Source organism: Erythrolamprus reginae, chromosome 1 (genome assembly GCF_031021105.1).
Source record: "Erythrolamprus reginae isolate rEryReg1 chromosome 1, rEryReg1.hap1, whole genome shotgun sequence".
Taxonomy (NCBI): Eukaryota; Metazoa; Chordata; class Lepidosauria; order Squamata; family Dipsadidae; genus Erythrolamprus; species Erythrolamprus reginae.
The window spans coordinates 14,314,046-14,329,564 of record NC_091950.1 but is presented as its reverse complement, the minus strand read 5'-3'; the positions used below and the strand labels follow the sequence as shown (position 1 = coordinate 14,329,564).

Genomic DNA, 15,519 nt, shown 5'->3' with positions numbered 1-15,519 from the left:
GTAAAGCACCAACACCATCAAATTGTTTAAATACATCAATAATTCAATTTTTAAAATTATGGTATACAAATCCAATGCTACCTCCTTTACTTTTGACGTCTGGATAATAAATAGCTGCTCAGATTTCTTATATTGTATTAATATGCTATTCGCGAATACATTTTTAAAGCTGATCCAAATTTTAAATGCCTCAAGTTAATTAGGCTGTAGTATTTCAAATTTTTCCACGTCTCTTCCATTTCAATTTTCATGTATATTTATTAACTGTTTTTATTAGTAAATGCCCATTAAAATGCCATTCCATTAAAAAGGAATTTTAAAAAAATAAAAGGAATTTAAAAAAAAACAAAGATAAAAACACCAACACCTTCCAATATACAAATCAAGGGGGAAAAGACCATGGCTAGTTTAATGACAAGAAGGACCAGGGGAGACATGATAACAGTCTTCCAATGTCTCAGGGGTTGCCACAAAGAAGAGGGAGTCAAGCTATTCTCCAAAACACCTGAGGGTAGAACAAGAAGCAATGGGTGGAAACTAAACGAGGAGAGAAGCGACTCAGAAATAAGAAGAAATTTCCTGAAGAACAATTAATCCATGGAACAACTTGCCTCCAGAAGTTGTGAATCGTCCAACACTGAATGTTTAAGAAGATGTTGGATAACCATCTGTCTGAAGTAGTGTAGGCTTTCCTGCCTACGACTAGAAGACCTCCAAGGTCCATTCCAACTCTGTTGTTATTGTTGTTATATGAAGAACGGTGGCAGGAACTGGGTAGGCAGTGATGGCAAACCTTTTCTTGTTGCATGCCAAAGTGTGTGTGTGCGCGCCCGCGATATTGTGTGTGCATGCCGACACCCACAATGCAATGCGTGCCCCACTTGTGCATGTGCGCACCACTGTCCCCCACACTTGCCATGTTCCCCCAGCTCGTTTTGGGCCTGGAAAGCCTCTTGCACCAAACTTTGCCAGCACAAATGATCTACCACTGCTGTCCATTCTCCTGCCAGCCTCGTGCTCCACCCAGCATCCAGGGTCAAAGGGTTAAATAAGGTTCAGGAGGGAAGTGTTTTTAATAGGAAAGTGAACACAAGAACAAGGGGGCACAATCTGAGGTTAGTTGGGGGAAAGATCAGAAGCAACGTGAGAAAATATTATTTTACTGAAAGAGTAGTAGATCCTTGGAACAAACTTCCAGCAGATGTGGTTGGTAAATCCACAGTAACTGAATTTAAACATGCCTGGAACCATGAGGTCTTTTTCTGCCGTCAAATCATCTCAAAAACCTCCAGTGTTGGAACATTTGCATCCTCTGGAGGCAAGTTGTTCCACTGATTAATTGTTCTGTCAGGAAATTTCTCTTTAGTTCTAAGTTACTTCTCTCCTTGTTTAGTTTCCATCCATTGCTTCTTGTTCTACCCTCAGGTGCTTTGGAAAATAGGTTGACTCCCACTTCTCTGTGGCAGCCCCTGAGATATTGGAACACTGCTATCATGTCTCTCCTGGTCCTTCTGTCATTCTGGATAGCTTCAAGGCAGGATTAGACAGATTCATGGATGCCAAGTGTATTGGTGGTTATTGAAACGGATGTCCATGTGCTCCCTCTATGTTGGTTGAGGCAGGCAGGATTCCCTTGAGTACCATTTGTTGGGGGTCAAGGGAAAGGGAGGGTCTTGCCTTCTCTTTCTGCTCAAGATCCCCATGGACAATTGGTGGGCCCCTGTGGGACACAGAATGCTGGACTTGATGGACTTTGGCCTGATTCAGCATGGCTCTTCTTATGGTCTTATGTTCTAAAATATTATTTTACTGAAAGAATAGTAGATGCTTGGAACAAACTTCCAGCAGACGTGGTAGGTAAATCCACAGTCACTGAATTTAAACATGCTTGGGATAAACATAGATCCATCCTAAGAGAAAACGCAGGAAATATTATAAGGGCAGACTAGATGGACCAGGAGGTCTTTTTCTGCCGTCAGTCTTCCATGTTTCTATATTTCTAACATCCTAATTTAATTCAAAGTCCAAGTTAAGGCATGAGTCCTTCGAGATTGGGCAGCATAGAAATTAATTAATTAATTAATTGATTGATTGATTGATTTATTGATTAATTAATGAAAAAAAAATGATGGCTTCTGCCTGACAGCTGAACTGCTCAAAGTGCAGTCCTCCGAAGAGTGCTAACGACCAGATGATTGCAAAAAATATAATTCTTTTTTTAAAAAATATTTTTTTATTATTTTTCAAAAGACAGACAAAAACAAACAACATTCAACATTTAAGGAGCTACCATTGCTCCGCTTGTCATAGAAGTCTAACTAGTACAAAAAAGAAAAAAAGCCTAACTATAATCAGATCCATACAGAAATATAACACACACTCTCTAAGTTCTTATTAAATTTAACTCTGTATTCTTTATATTAGTTAATTTTCTTATCTATAAAATGTCAAATACTTATTCAAAAAATAAATTATAAAAAAACACCGTTCTAAATTTATCATATTGTGAAAATACTCTATGTTTATATTGTTTTTAAACTATCACATTCTATCTATTAACTTTCATTCTTTCCGTTCTCCACCATTCAAGTTAGAAGCTTCTTGGATGAGAAGTGAAACAACTTAAAAGAAAAAAAAAACACCCAGAAAGTCCAGTTGCCTCTTGGTTAAGAAAAAAAAAGGGTTAGAGAAAATAATAAGATAAAAAAGTGAGGGTATAAAGGCGCAAGCAACCAATATATATAAATTGCTAGTGCAGTCAGACAGGGACACAATTGAAGGATTGCCTAAATGGTGGCAAAATGAGATACAAGTAGAGGTACAAGAGATGGAAAATATAGTAGAAAATATAAGGAAAATTAAAAATACAAGAATCAGGGAAATGAGAAGGAAAATATTACATAAGTGGTATTTTACTCCTGTTCAACTCGCATACTTTCAGCAGAATGTCAGGGGGAATTGTTGGCATAGGTGTCAAGACAAAGGAGTGTTTATGCATATGTTCTGGGAATGCCCGATAGTGCAGGAATTTTGGCAAAAAGTGAAAGAGGATATCAATAGAATGCTAAATATACAATGGACAATCACTAAGGAAATGGCAGTACTAGTTAAAAGCAATGCGATGGGAGAATTTAGAGAAATAAAAAAAGCAGCAATAGAAAGCGCTCAGGCAGTAATAGTCTTTGGTTGGAAGGATGCGACAAAATGGACAATGCAAAATTGGTGTAGGTACATGGTGGACCATATTCAATTTGAAATTATGGATAAAAAGATAAATTCGGATAATGAAACTGAGTTGGAACAGCTGATGGTACGGTGGGACAAGGTAAGATGATATATGACGAGCAGAATCCGAGACCAAGCTACAAGAAATAAATTGGAATCTCTCTATAATATGTAAATAGATATATTGCTCTTGGGTCAAGTGGACTATACAAGAACACCCCCGATTTGGTGATGGGGAATGTGTGTGTGTCTGGGTGGTGGGCACATTTCACTATGCACTGTTTTATGTTGTGTGTAATATAAATTTGTTAAAAATTAATAAAAAAATAAAAATAAAAAAAAAGGAAAAAAAGCACCTTTGTCTCATGAAAAAACAACTTCTCACTTTTTCTCCCGTGAACCAATATGATTCTATCTCTTTCCAATCCACAGGTCGGGTCTTCAGCCAGAAGGGAAACCAGTAGCCACTCAAACCTGAACTGGGATGCTGATCTTTCTGGTAATTATTATTATATTTATCCTGTCCCATTCGTGTTGGGGGGCCTTTTTAAAGCCACTTCTGGGTTGAAAGGATTAGCCTGTCACATCACCATTCCTCGAGGGATGTGCATGGGGATTTTTTTTAGGTTCCCGTCAGGGAGCTGGAGCGAATGACGGGAGTTCACCCCCGCCATGCAGCAGCACTCGGGCCTCAAGGTCAAGGTTGCTAAATGCGATGTGAACCGCTGTGCTCCCCTGTATTTATGATAACCAGGATATATCTAGCACAACCAGGTGATATCTAGCACAACGTTTATTGTGAGCCGCTCTGAGTCTTCGGAGAGGGGCGGCATACAAATCTAATTTATAATAATAATAATAATAATAATAATAATAATAATAATAATAATCATCATCATCATCATCATCATCATCATCCATCCATCCATCCATCCATTCATTAATTCATTCATTTATAGAAACATAGAAACATAGAAGACTGACGGCAGAAAAAGACCTCATGATCCATCTAGTCTGCCCTTATACTATTTTCTGTATTTTATCTTAGGGTGGATATATGTTTATCCCAGGCATGTTTGAATTCAGTTACTGTGGATTTATCTACCACATCTGCTGGAAGTTTGTTCCAAGAATCCACTACTCTTTCAGTAAAATAATATTTTCTCATGTTGCTTTTGATCCTTCCCCCAACTAACTTCAGATTGTGTCCCCTTGTTCTTGTGTTCACTTTCCTATTAAAAACACTTCCCTCCTGAACTTTATTTAACCCTTTGACATATTTAAATGTTTCGATCATGTCCCCCCTTTCCCTTCTGTCCTCCAGACTATACAAATTGAGTTCATGAAGTCTTTCCTGATACGTTTTATGCTTAAGACCTTCCACCATTCTTGTAGCCCATCTTTGGGCTATTGTGTATTATGTATTGGACTAAATAAATAAATAAATAAATAAAATATTAAAATGAAATTTCATTGCACACAGCTCTCAGAGGGTCACAACCTCCAATATACACTATATAACCATGGCAGAATGAATGAACGAATGAATAAATAAATAAATATATAATACAGGTACCTATATATATTAAATGACACAGAGAAAACACACAGTCTAGTTCAGATGTATAGAAGGTGAGAAAAACAAATCTTATGATTTTAGCCATATTCTTTTCAAGATGGTTAGAATAGACTAGAATAACTGAGTTGGAAGGTGTTCTGCCTGACCGGCCTCAAGCAATGATTAACGGTCCAGGAAAGAAGGTCAGACACACACGTGCTTAGTTAGTCAGCAAACTGGTATTAAACAGTAAAGAAAAAAGTCTAAAGCAAATGGTCCTTACTTTCAGGAGTAACACATAGGATTCGTTGAAAATTCAGTCAGCTACAAAGTTCAGTAAAAAGCCAACAAATACAAAAGTCACGGAGCATAAATATTCCAAGAGTCTCTGGATATTCACAGCACAAAAGCAGCATCTTGTCCCAGAGTTTTCAACTCCCACAACGTTGAGTTGAAATCCAAGAGCAGGAACTTCAAAGCAGGAACAAATGACGCCACACAAACCACCCAGATAATCAGGCACAGTTTGCCTTGGCCCCGTTCCCATTTTATGCCGTTAGCCCTCATTAAGGGAACCACACCCAGCCCAGGTGTGCTTATCATGCTTCTTAAAGCGATTCCTTCTTTGCAAGGCCCTTCGGTTGCGTAAATTAATGTATTGTCCTGCAGACAAACTGAGAGAGGATAAACTGTCCAACGAACTGCCAGCCCCCTCCCCTGAGCTGTCTGCTAATTCTTCCGGACTGTCTGCTACATCATCCTGGCTGTCAGCCAGGCTTTCACAGTCACTGTGTGCCGCGTCTCCCCCATCTGTGGGGGCAACAGCTGGCCCAGGCCCAAACACAACAGAAGGGACCCTTGAGGTCTTCTAGTCCAACCCCCTTCTTAGGCAGGGAGACCTTCACTACTTCAGACAGATGGTTATCCAACATCTTCTTAAAAACTTTTACTGTTGGAGCATTCACAACTTCTCGAGGCACGCTGTTCCACTGGTTAATTTTTCTAACTTTCAGGAAATTTCTCCTTATTTCAAGGTTGCTTTTCTCCTTGCTTAGTTTCCACCCATTGCTTCTTAGAATAGGATAAAATAACAGAATTGGAAGGGACTTTGGAGTTCTTCTAGTCCAACCCCCTGCTTAGGCGGGAAATTTTACACCACTTCAGACAAATAGTTATCCAAAATAATCTCAAAACCCTCCAGTGTTGGAACATTTGCAACTTCTGGAGGCAAGCTGTTCCACTGATTAATTGTTCTAACTGTCAAGAAATGTCTCCTTTGTTCTATGTTGTTTCCCTCCTTGATTAATTTCCACCCATTTCTTCTTCTTCTGTCCTCAGGTGCTTTGGAGACTAGCTTGACTCCCTCTTCTTTGTGGCAACCCCTGATGCTTCAGTCTCCTTCTCTTCATTTTTAATTGTTTTCTTGACAGTTTTCTTGTCCAACTATTGAGCTTTTCTTTATACCTTACCTCCCTCCTTCTTTCCTGCCTATTAGTGGTGTAGTTTTGGCTTTTAAAAAACCTGGTAATTATAAGTTGAGTTTCAGGAGCAGAAATGAATTTACAGATGTATGTATTTATTTTTGCTTAGTTTTGGGTTTTGTATTTTTGCCAGCTGCCGCAAGCTGGGTTTCTCTCAAGTAGTGGTTGTTTTGGATATAAAAGCATCCCTTAGAGTCTAAACTTCTGAAACTGATGGAAATAAGGAAAGGGGGATGTGATTTAGTTCCTACAAACTTAATTAACAATAACAATAGAGTTATAAGGGACCTTGGAGGACTTCTAGTCCAATCCCCTGCCCAGGCAGGAAACCCTACACCACTTCAGACAGATGGTTAGTCAACATCATCTTAAGAACTTCCAGTGTTGGAGTATTCACAACTTCTGGAGGCAAGCTGTTCCACTGATTAATTGTTCTAACTGTCAGGAACTTTCTGCTTAGTTCTAAATTGCTTCACTCTGTGATTAGGCAGACTGCGGAGTGTTGGTGTGACATGGGCATATTTAGGGAAGCCCATGATTGCTCTCGCAGCTGCATTCTGCACGATCTGAAGTTTCCGAACACTTTTCAAAGGTAGCCCCATGTAGAGAGCGTTACAGTAGTCGAACCTCGAGGTGATGAAGGCATGAGTGACTGTGAGCAGTGAGTCCCGGTCCAGATAGGGCCACAACTGGTGCACCAGGCGAACCTGGGCAAATGCCCCCCTCGCCACAGCTGAAAGATGGTTCACTAATGTGAGCTGTGGATCGAGGAGGATGCCCAAGTTGCGTACCCTCTCTGAGGGGGTCAATAATTCCCCCCCTAGGGTTATGGATGGACAGATGGAATTGTCCTTGGGAGGCAGAACCCACAGCCACTCCGTCTTATCCGGGTTGAGTTTGAGTCTGTTGACACCCATCCAGACCCCAACAGCCTCCAGGCACCGGCACATCACTTCCACTGCTTCATTGACTGGAATCTTTGCAAGGTTTGAAAACAATAAAAAATGTAAAGCCCCCCCCAAAAAATTATGTTAAGTAAAAAAATATATACGGTAGTTAAGTAAGTTTTGCCCATAGATGAGTCTTTCAATGAGGAGGGTCGCCTAAGGTGAGGAGGGTCTTTATAATGAACTGTTGTAAGTTCAGGGCTACCTGTGTATTGTAAAGCCAGAACATGTGCAGAATAGATATACACAGGACTGATTTTTTTTCCTTTCCCAAATGTTGGAAGGTGCAGACTGGTTTTGGAAATTGGGACAGAAGGAATTTGAGGGTGTAAACGAGCGAAACAGAATACAGTGTTCCCTCGTTTTTCGCGGGTTCGAACTTCGCGGAAAGTCTATACCACGGTTTTAAAAAAATATTAATTAAAAAATACTTTGTGGGTTTTTTCCCTATACCACGGTTTTTCCCACCCGATGACATCATATGTCATCGCCAAACCTTCATCTGCCTTTAATAATTTTTTGTAAAATAAACTTTAATAAATAAACATGGTGAGTAATAATCTGAATGGTTGCTAAGAGAATGGGCCATTACATTGCAATTTAGGGGTTTAAAGTGTTAAGGGAAGGCTTGTGATACTGTTCATAGCCAAAAAATAGTGTATTTACTTCCGCATCTCTACTTCGCGGAAATTCGACTTTCGCGGGCGGTTTCAGAACGCATCCCCCGCGAAAAGTGAGGGAACACTGTATAATTAAAATGATGGAAATAATGGTGCTGTTCTTTTCTTTTAGGTCAGTGTTGCGATGGCTACGTTCAAGCAGACAGCAAACCTTTGGGCTCTCAAGATTACGAACAGCACATGTATGTCAACACGGAAAACTTCAACGGCTGGGAGGCCAACGCGGGGAAACTGGATGAAAGTCCTCCCAAAGACCTTTTCGATATGCGTAAGATAAGGCGGCTTATGGGGAAAGTGGGGGAAGGATTTTGGCTGGAACTGGTTCTAGAACCACTTTGGCCTAGTAGTGAAGGTGCTGAACTAGAAACCAAGAATAGAATAGAATAGAATAGAACGGAATAGAACGGAATGGAATGGAACGGAATGGAACGGAATGGAACGGAGTTGGAGTTGGAGTGGAGTGGAGTAGAGTAGAGTAGAGTACAATAGAATAGAATAGAATTCTTTATTGGCCAAGTGTGATTGGACACACAAGGAATTTGTCTTTGGTGCAGATGCTCTCAGTGTACATCAAAGAAAATATTAGAATAGAATAGAATAGAATAGAATTCTTTATTGGCCAAGTGTGATTGGAAACACAAGGAATTTGCCTTTGGTGCAGATGCTCTCAGTGTACATCAAAGAAAATATTAGAATAGAATAGAATAGAATTCTTTATTGGCCAAGTGTGATTGGACACACAAGGAATTTGTCTTTGGTGCAGATGCTCTCACTGTACATCAAAGAAAATATTAGAATAGAATAGAATAGAATAGAATTCTTTATTGGCCAAGTGTGATTGGACACACAAGGAATTTGTCTTTGGTGCAGATGCTCTCAGTGTACATCAAAGAAAATATTAGAATAGAATAGAATAGAATAGAATAGAATTCTTTATTGGCCAAGTGTGATTGGACACACAAGGAATTTGTCTTTGGTGCAGATGCTCTCAGTGTACATCAAAGAAAATATTAGAATAGAATAGAATAGAATAGAATTCTTTATTGGCCAAGTGTGATTGGAAACACAAGGAATTTGCCTTTGGTGCAGATGCTCTCAGTGTACATCAAAAAAATATTAGAATAGAATAGAATAGAATTCTTTATTGGCCAAGTGTGATTGGACACACAAGGAATTTGTCTTTGGTGCAGATGCTCTCACTGTACATCAAAGAAAATATTAGAATAGAATAGAATAGAATAGAATTCTTTATTGGCCAAGTGTGATTGGACACACAAGGAATTTGCCTTTGGTGCAGATGCTCTCACTGTACATCAAAGAAAATATTAGAATAGAATAGAATAGAATAGAATTCTTTATTGGCCAAGTGTGATTGGACACACAAGGAATTTGCCTTTGGCGCAGATGCTCTCAGTGTACATAAAAAAAAAATTAGAATAGAATAGAATAGAATTCTTTATTGGCCAAGTGTGATTGGACACACAAGGAATTTGCCTTTGGTGCAGATGCTCTCAGTGTACATCAAAGAAAATATTAGAATAGAATAGAATAGAATTCTTTATTGGCCAAGTGTGTTTGGACACACAAGGAATTTGTCTTTGGTGCAGATGTTCTCAGTGTACATAAAAGAAAATATTAGAATAGAATAGAATAGAATAGAATTCTTTATTGGCCAAGTGTGATTGGACACACAAGGAATTTGTCTTTGGTGCAGATGTTCTCAGTGTACATCAAAGAAAATATTAGAATAGAATAGAATTCTTTATTGGCCAAGTGTGATTGGAAACACAAGGAATTTGTCTTTGGTGCAGATGTTCTCAGTGTACATAAAAGAAAATATTAGAATAGAATAGAATAGAATAGAATAGAATTCTTTATTGGCCAAGTGTGATTGGACACACAAGGAATTTGTCTTTGGTGCAGATGCTCTCACTGTACATCAAAGAAAATATTAGAATAGAATAGAATAGAATTCTTTATTGGCCAAGTGTGATTGGACACACAAGGAATTTGTCTTTGGTGCAGATGCTCTCAGTGTACATCAAAGAAAAAGACACATTTGTCAAGAATCATGAGGTACAACACTCAATGATTGTCATAGAGGTCAAATAATGGATCAGGAAACAATCAATATTAATTGAAATCTTAAGGATACAAGGAACAAGTTACAGTCATACAGTCATAAGTGGGAAGAGATGGGTGATAGGAATGATGAGAAAAAACTACTAGTAATAGTACTGCAGACTTAGTAAGTAGTTTGACAGTGGTGAGAGAATTATTTGTTTAGCATAGTGATGGCGTTCGGGGGAAAACTGTTCTTATGTCTAGTTGCCTTGATGTGCAGTGCTCTGCAGCAACGTTTTGAGGGTAGGAGTTGAAACAGTTTGTGTCCAGGATGTGAGGGGTCAGTAGATATTTTCACAGCCTTCTTTTTGTCTTGTGCAGTCTACAGGTCCTCAATGGAAGGCAAGTTGGCAGCCATTGTTTTTTTGGCAGTTCTGATTCTCCTCTGATGTCTGTGTCAGTTTTGTTGAGTTGCAGAACCAAACCGGATAGTTATAGAGGTGCAGATGACAGACCCAAAGAGATTCTGAATTCTGGTCTTAGGCATGAAAGACATCTGGGTCAAGGGTGGGTTCTAACTGACTTTGCTGCTGGTTTGCTTCCTCCTGTCCCGTGTGGCTGCACATGCATTGCGCATTATGTGACCATGCCATGCAGGCATCATACTGAAAATACAATATTGCGCAGAAGCAAGGACCAGCAAATTTCCCCCCAACCCCGCCCGGAATGGCGGAGTCCACAGACCAGCACCAACAGAACCTGGTCTGTGATGTCACCAGAGCTTTATTATCGGTTCTATAGAACCAGGAGGAATCCACCTCTGATCTGGGTGACTTTAAGCCAATCACTAGGAGATGGTGAGTTCTAGTCCCGCCTTAGGCAGGAAAGCCAACTGAAGGATTTGGGCAGGAGTGAAATGCTCTCGGTGCCTGTTGGTGGTCGGAGAGCCAGTCATGAAGGGAGCGTGAGGTTCCGCTCACCTGCCCAGATGCCACCATTTGGTTTGTTTTACACTTTGCATGCACAGAACATTTCAGTTTCAGTTTCTAGTTTCTAGTTTCTAGTTTCTAGTTTCTAGTTTCTAGTTTCTAGTTCTTAGTTTTAGTTTTAGTTTTTAGTTTTTAGTTTTTAGTTTTAGTTTTTTAGTTTTAGTTTTAGTTTTGGTTTTGGTTTTGGTTTTGGTTTTAGGTTTTAGTTTTTAGTTTTAGTTTTTTAGTTTTAGTTTTAGTTTTAGTTTTGGTTTTGGTTTTAGGTTTTAGTTTTAGTTTTAGTTTTGGTTTTGGTTTTGGTTTTGGTTTTAGGTTTTAGGTTTTAGTTTTTAGTTTTAGTTTTTTAGTTTTAGTTTTAGTTTTAGTTTTAGTTTTAGTTTTGGTTTTGGTTTTGGTTTTGGTTTTAGGTTTTAGTTTTAGTTTTAGTTTTGGTTTTAGTTTTTAGTTTTAGTTTTTTAGTTTTTAGTTTTTTAGTTTTAGTTTTAGTTTTAGTTTTATAGTTTTAGTTTTAGTTTTAATTTTAATTTTAGTTTTTAGTTTTTAGTTTTAGTTTTAGTTTTAGTTTTAGTTTTTTAGTTTTAGTTTTAGTTTTTTAGTTTTTTAGTTTTTTAGTTTTAGTTTTAGTTTTAGTTTTATAGTTTTAGTTTTAGTTTTAATTTTATAGTTTTAGTTTTAGTTTTAGTTCCAGTTTTAGTTTTTCAATTTTCTCAAAATCTCCTACGTATCAATTTTCATGTATACTTTAAACCCTTTTTCATTATAAATGCCCTTTAAAATAAAAGAGAAAAAGAAAAAGGACATTAAAGGAAAAGAAAAGGAGCAAAAATTTCCGATTATGGTACCTCCAACACAGTATTTGAATTAAATCCAACCATTGCTTCGGAGAGGGGTGGCATACAAATCTAATAAAATAAATAAATAAATAAATAAATTGCTAAAAATAGTTAAAATATATATAAAGGGGGGGGGGGAACGAGAACCCACCAAATGGTATATCCCAAACATCGCCAAATTAATAAACCAAGTTAAAAAAGAACCAAATTAAAAATGATTCCCTTTAATGAATAAAAATACAAAATAAAAATAGAGATTAAATAAGATTAAAAAATAGCAAGGAAGGAAAATAAGAAAGAAGATAAGAAAGAAGATAAAAAAAGGAAGAATAAAAACAGAACTAAATACTCCATACATTCATCATACCCTACTCTGGTTGTAAGGCTTTCAATCCATAACACTTTCAATCCAATAGAATCATCCTACCCTATTCTAAAAGGAAAAAAAAGTCACTATAATTCCAAGTGTGGTCTTATTGAGGGCTTTTAAACCCTATTAGCTAATTCTATGAGCTCTGTCCATGGTCCTGAACCCACATTGGCAGGCTTCGCTTCTGCTAACAACTATGCATTCCCAGCCATTTTTACCTGAACTCATTTGCAAACCCAAACTCAAATCCTTCAGTCTTCCTTCCCAGCAAGCAGATATGGAGATCTGGGAGTCCTAATAGACAAACACTTAAATATGACCGAGCAGTGTGCTGCAGCTGGCAAAAAAGCCTAGGACTGCAATAACAGAGGGATAGAATCAAGCTCATGTTGATTCCCAGATCTTCATGGATGTTTGTTGGGAAGAAAGAAAGAGGGGGGTTTGAATTGGTTTTGAAAATAAGCTCAGGTAAAGATGGTTTTTTACTATGTAAAAAGGATGTTGAGACTCTAGAAAGAGTGCAGAGAAGAGCAACAAAGATGATAAATAGATAAATAAATAAATAAACCTTTGCCGTCAGGCATGGGGAAACTAAACATCTCCCCTGGGCACGTTAATTTATGCATGGTATGCTTGTGTGTGCGTTTGCTATTACATGGGGTTTCTCTTAAATCGTTAAACATTTTAATTAATTGGATTGTTGTGACTGTTTTTACTTGTTGTGAGCCGCCCCGAGTCTTTGGAGAGGGGCGGCATACAAGTCCAACTAATAAATAAATAAATAAATAAATAAATAAATAAATAAATAAATAAATAAATAAATAAATAAATAAATAAATAAATAAATAAATAAATAAATAAATAAATAAATAAATAAAATAAAATAAAATAAAATAAAATAAAATAAAATAAAATAAAATAAAATAAAATAAAATAAAATAAAATAAAATAAAATAAAATAAAATAAAATAAATAAAATAAAATAAAATAAAATAAAAAAATTAGGAGACTGGAGGCTAAAACATATGAAGAACAGCTGCAGGAACTGGGCATGGCTAGGGTTTTTTTTGTTTTTCCCCACAGAATTATTTTATTTTCTCACCAATCACAGTACAATGTAAAGTACCAACACCATCAAATTGTTTAAATACATCAATAATTCAATTTTAAAAATTATGGTCTACAAATCCAATGCTACCTCCTTTACTTTTGACGTCTGGATAATAAATAGCTGCTCAGATTTCTTATATTGTATTAATATGCTATTCGCTAATACATTTTTAAAGCTGATCCAAATTTTAAATGCCTCAAGTTAATTAGGCTGCAGTATTTCAAATTTTTCCACGTCTCTTCCATTTCAATTTTCATGTATATTTATTAACCGGTTTTATTAGTAAATGCCCATTAAAATGCCATTCCATTAAAAAGGAATTTTAAAAAATAAAAGGAATTAAAAAAGAAGAAGATAAAAACACTAACACCTTCCAATATACAAATCAAGGGGGGGGGAGAGCATGGCTAGTTTAATGAAGAGAAGGACCAGGGGAGACATGATAGCAGTCTTCCAATATCTCAGGGGTTGCCACAAAGAAGAGGGAGTCCAGCTATTCTCCAAAACACCTGAGGGTAGAACAAGAAGCAATGGGTGGAAACTAAACTGGAAACTGACCAAGGAAAGATTCAACCTGGAGATAAGGAAGAATTTCCTGACAGTGAGAGCGATCAACCAGTGGAACGACCTGCCAGCGGAGGTTGTGGGCTCCCCAACTTTGGACATTTTCAAGAGGAGATTGGACTGCGATTTGGCTAGAGTGATGTAGGATTTCCTGCTCAAGAAGGGGGTTGAACTTGATGACCTGTAAGATCCCTTTCAACTCTAATAATAAAATAAATAAATAAATAAATAAACGAGGAGAGAAGCGACTCAGAAATAAGGAGAAATTTCCTGAAGAACAATTAATCCATGGGACAGCTTGCTTCCAGATGTTGTGAATGCTCCCACACTGAGTATTTAAGAAGATGTTGGATAACCATTTGTTCTGTCTGGGTCCCCCCAGATGCCAACACCAACTAAAAAGAGTATCCAGACACACTGGTAAAAAGCAAAGGCAGTTTATATATTTGAAAGCAAACGCAGGTAACAAAAACTGTTCTTACAGACAGGAACGTTATGAAGCTTCACAGAGGTTTCACAACGGCCAGGCAATAAAACAGGATTCTTGCTGGCAAAAACAACACTGGAGGTAATAACACCCACGCCTCCCCCAAGTCTTCAGCCTTCGAAGCCACAAGCAAGGTCACAGGACTCCCAATTGATAACTCTCCACAATACAGTAAGGGCAACCCTGCTGAAGAGAACCACACCCAAACCCAACTGTTACCAATTCAGGGATGGAAATACCTTGCTAATTGGCCCCTTCTTTGGGCTGCCCATCTCTGCCTCATATCTATGATAGCCTGAGCGTCTTCATCTAATGAATCCAGGCTACTCGCTGGGGAGAGCCCCCCCCGGGGGTCTCAGGCTGCTCTCCCTCCTCCTCTTCCTCTTCTGCCTGGTCCTCCCCCTCCTGTTCATCGTCCTCCCCCTCTGAGCATGGATCCGGCAGAGTTCCAGCCCTTCCCTGAGGAGTCTCAGGCTGAATCACAACACCATTCATCTGAAGTAGTGTAGGGTTTCCTGCCTAAGCAGAGGGTTGGACTAGAAGACCTCCAAGGTCCTTTCCAACTCTGTTGTTGTTGTTGTTGTTGTTGTTGTTGTTGTTGTTGTTGTTGTTGTTGTTATTGTTTAAAACTAATTGCTCCTTTTTATTTATGATTGTCTTGCTACCAATTTCTGCTACATTCTTAGTTTGATCTCTAAGCTTTCCTTTTCTTTCCCTCCCTCCCTTTGTTGGTTGCTATTTTTATTTGCTTATTTTGCAGCCAGGTTAGATAATTGGCACATTTATCAATAAGTGCTCTGGGAGATGTATAGATGAAAATGTGTTATACACACACACTTTCAATCCTCATCATTTCAACGCGCAAATGAAGCTCTGAAAACGGAATCAGCACCTGGCCTGAATGGAACAAAAAAACGAACAAAAGAAATGTGATTTATGGGTTTGATGATTAGAAAGGGTAGAATGTGGAAAGAAGGAAATGATGAGATAACCCTAGCAACGTTTAAAATATAAATGCATTAATAATTGCTGTTAAGAACGGAAGCTGTTTCTTTATAACTTTTCTTCCTTTTTATTATCTTTCTGCTTCCTTTTCTCCCCCATCTTGTTGATTTTCGTTATCATTTAAAAATTTTCTATTGTTTGAATTCTCTCAAAAAAATTTTCATGATTTTTTAAAAACAAAAGATCAGTCTATCCTCTCTCTCAT

The 15,519-nt window shown here is 37.9% G+C and overlaps 1 protein-coding gene across 1 annotated transcript in view; it reads left to right on the top strand.

Annotated features, from left to right (window-relative positions):
* SHC2 (SHC adaptor protein 2) overlaps window positions 1–15,519 on the top strand; it is a 61,825-nt gene that overhangs the window by 39,124 nt on the left and 7,182 nt on the right. Inside the window, exons 9-10 of the mRNA XM_070732296.1 lie at window positions 3,658–3,724; window positions 8,004–8,159. Of these exons, the coding sequence (XP_070588397.1) occupies window positions 3,658–3,724; window positions 8,004–8,159 (223 nt within the window). The remainder of the gene's footprint in view (window positions 1–3,657; window positions 3,725–8,003; window positions 8,160–15,519) is intronic.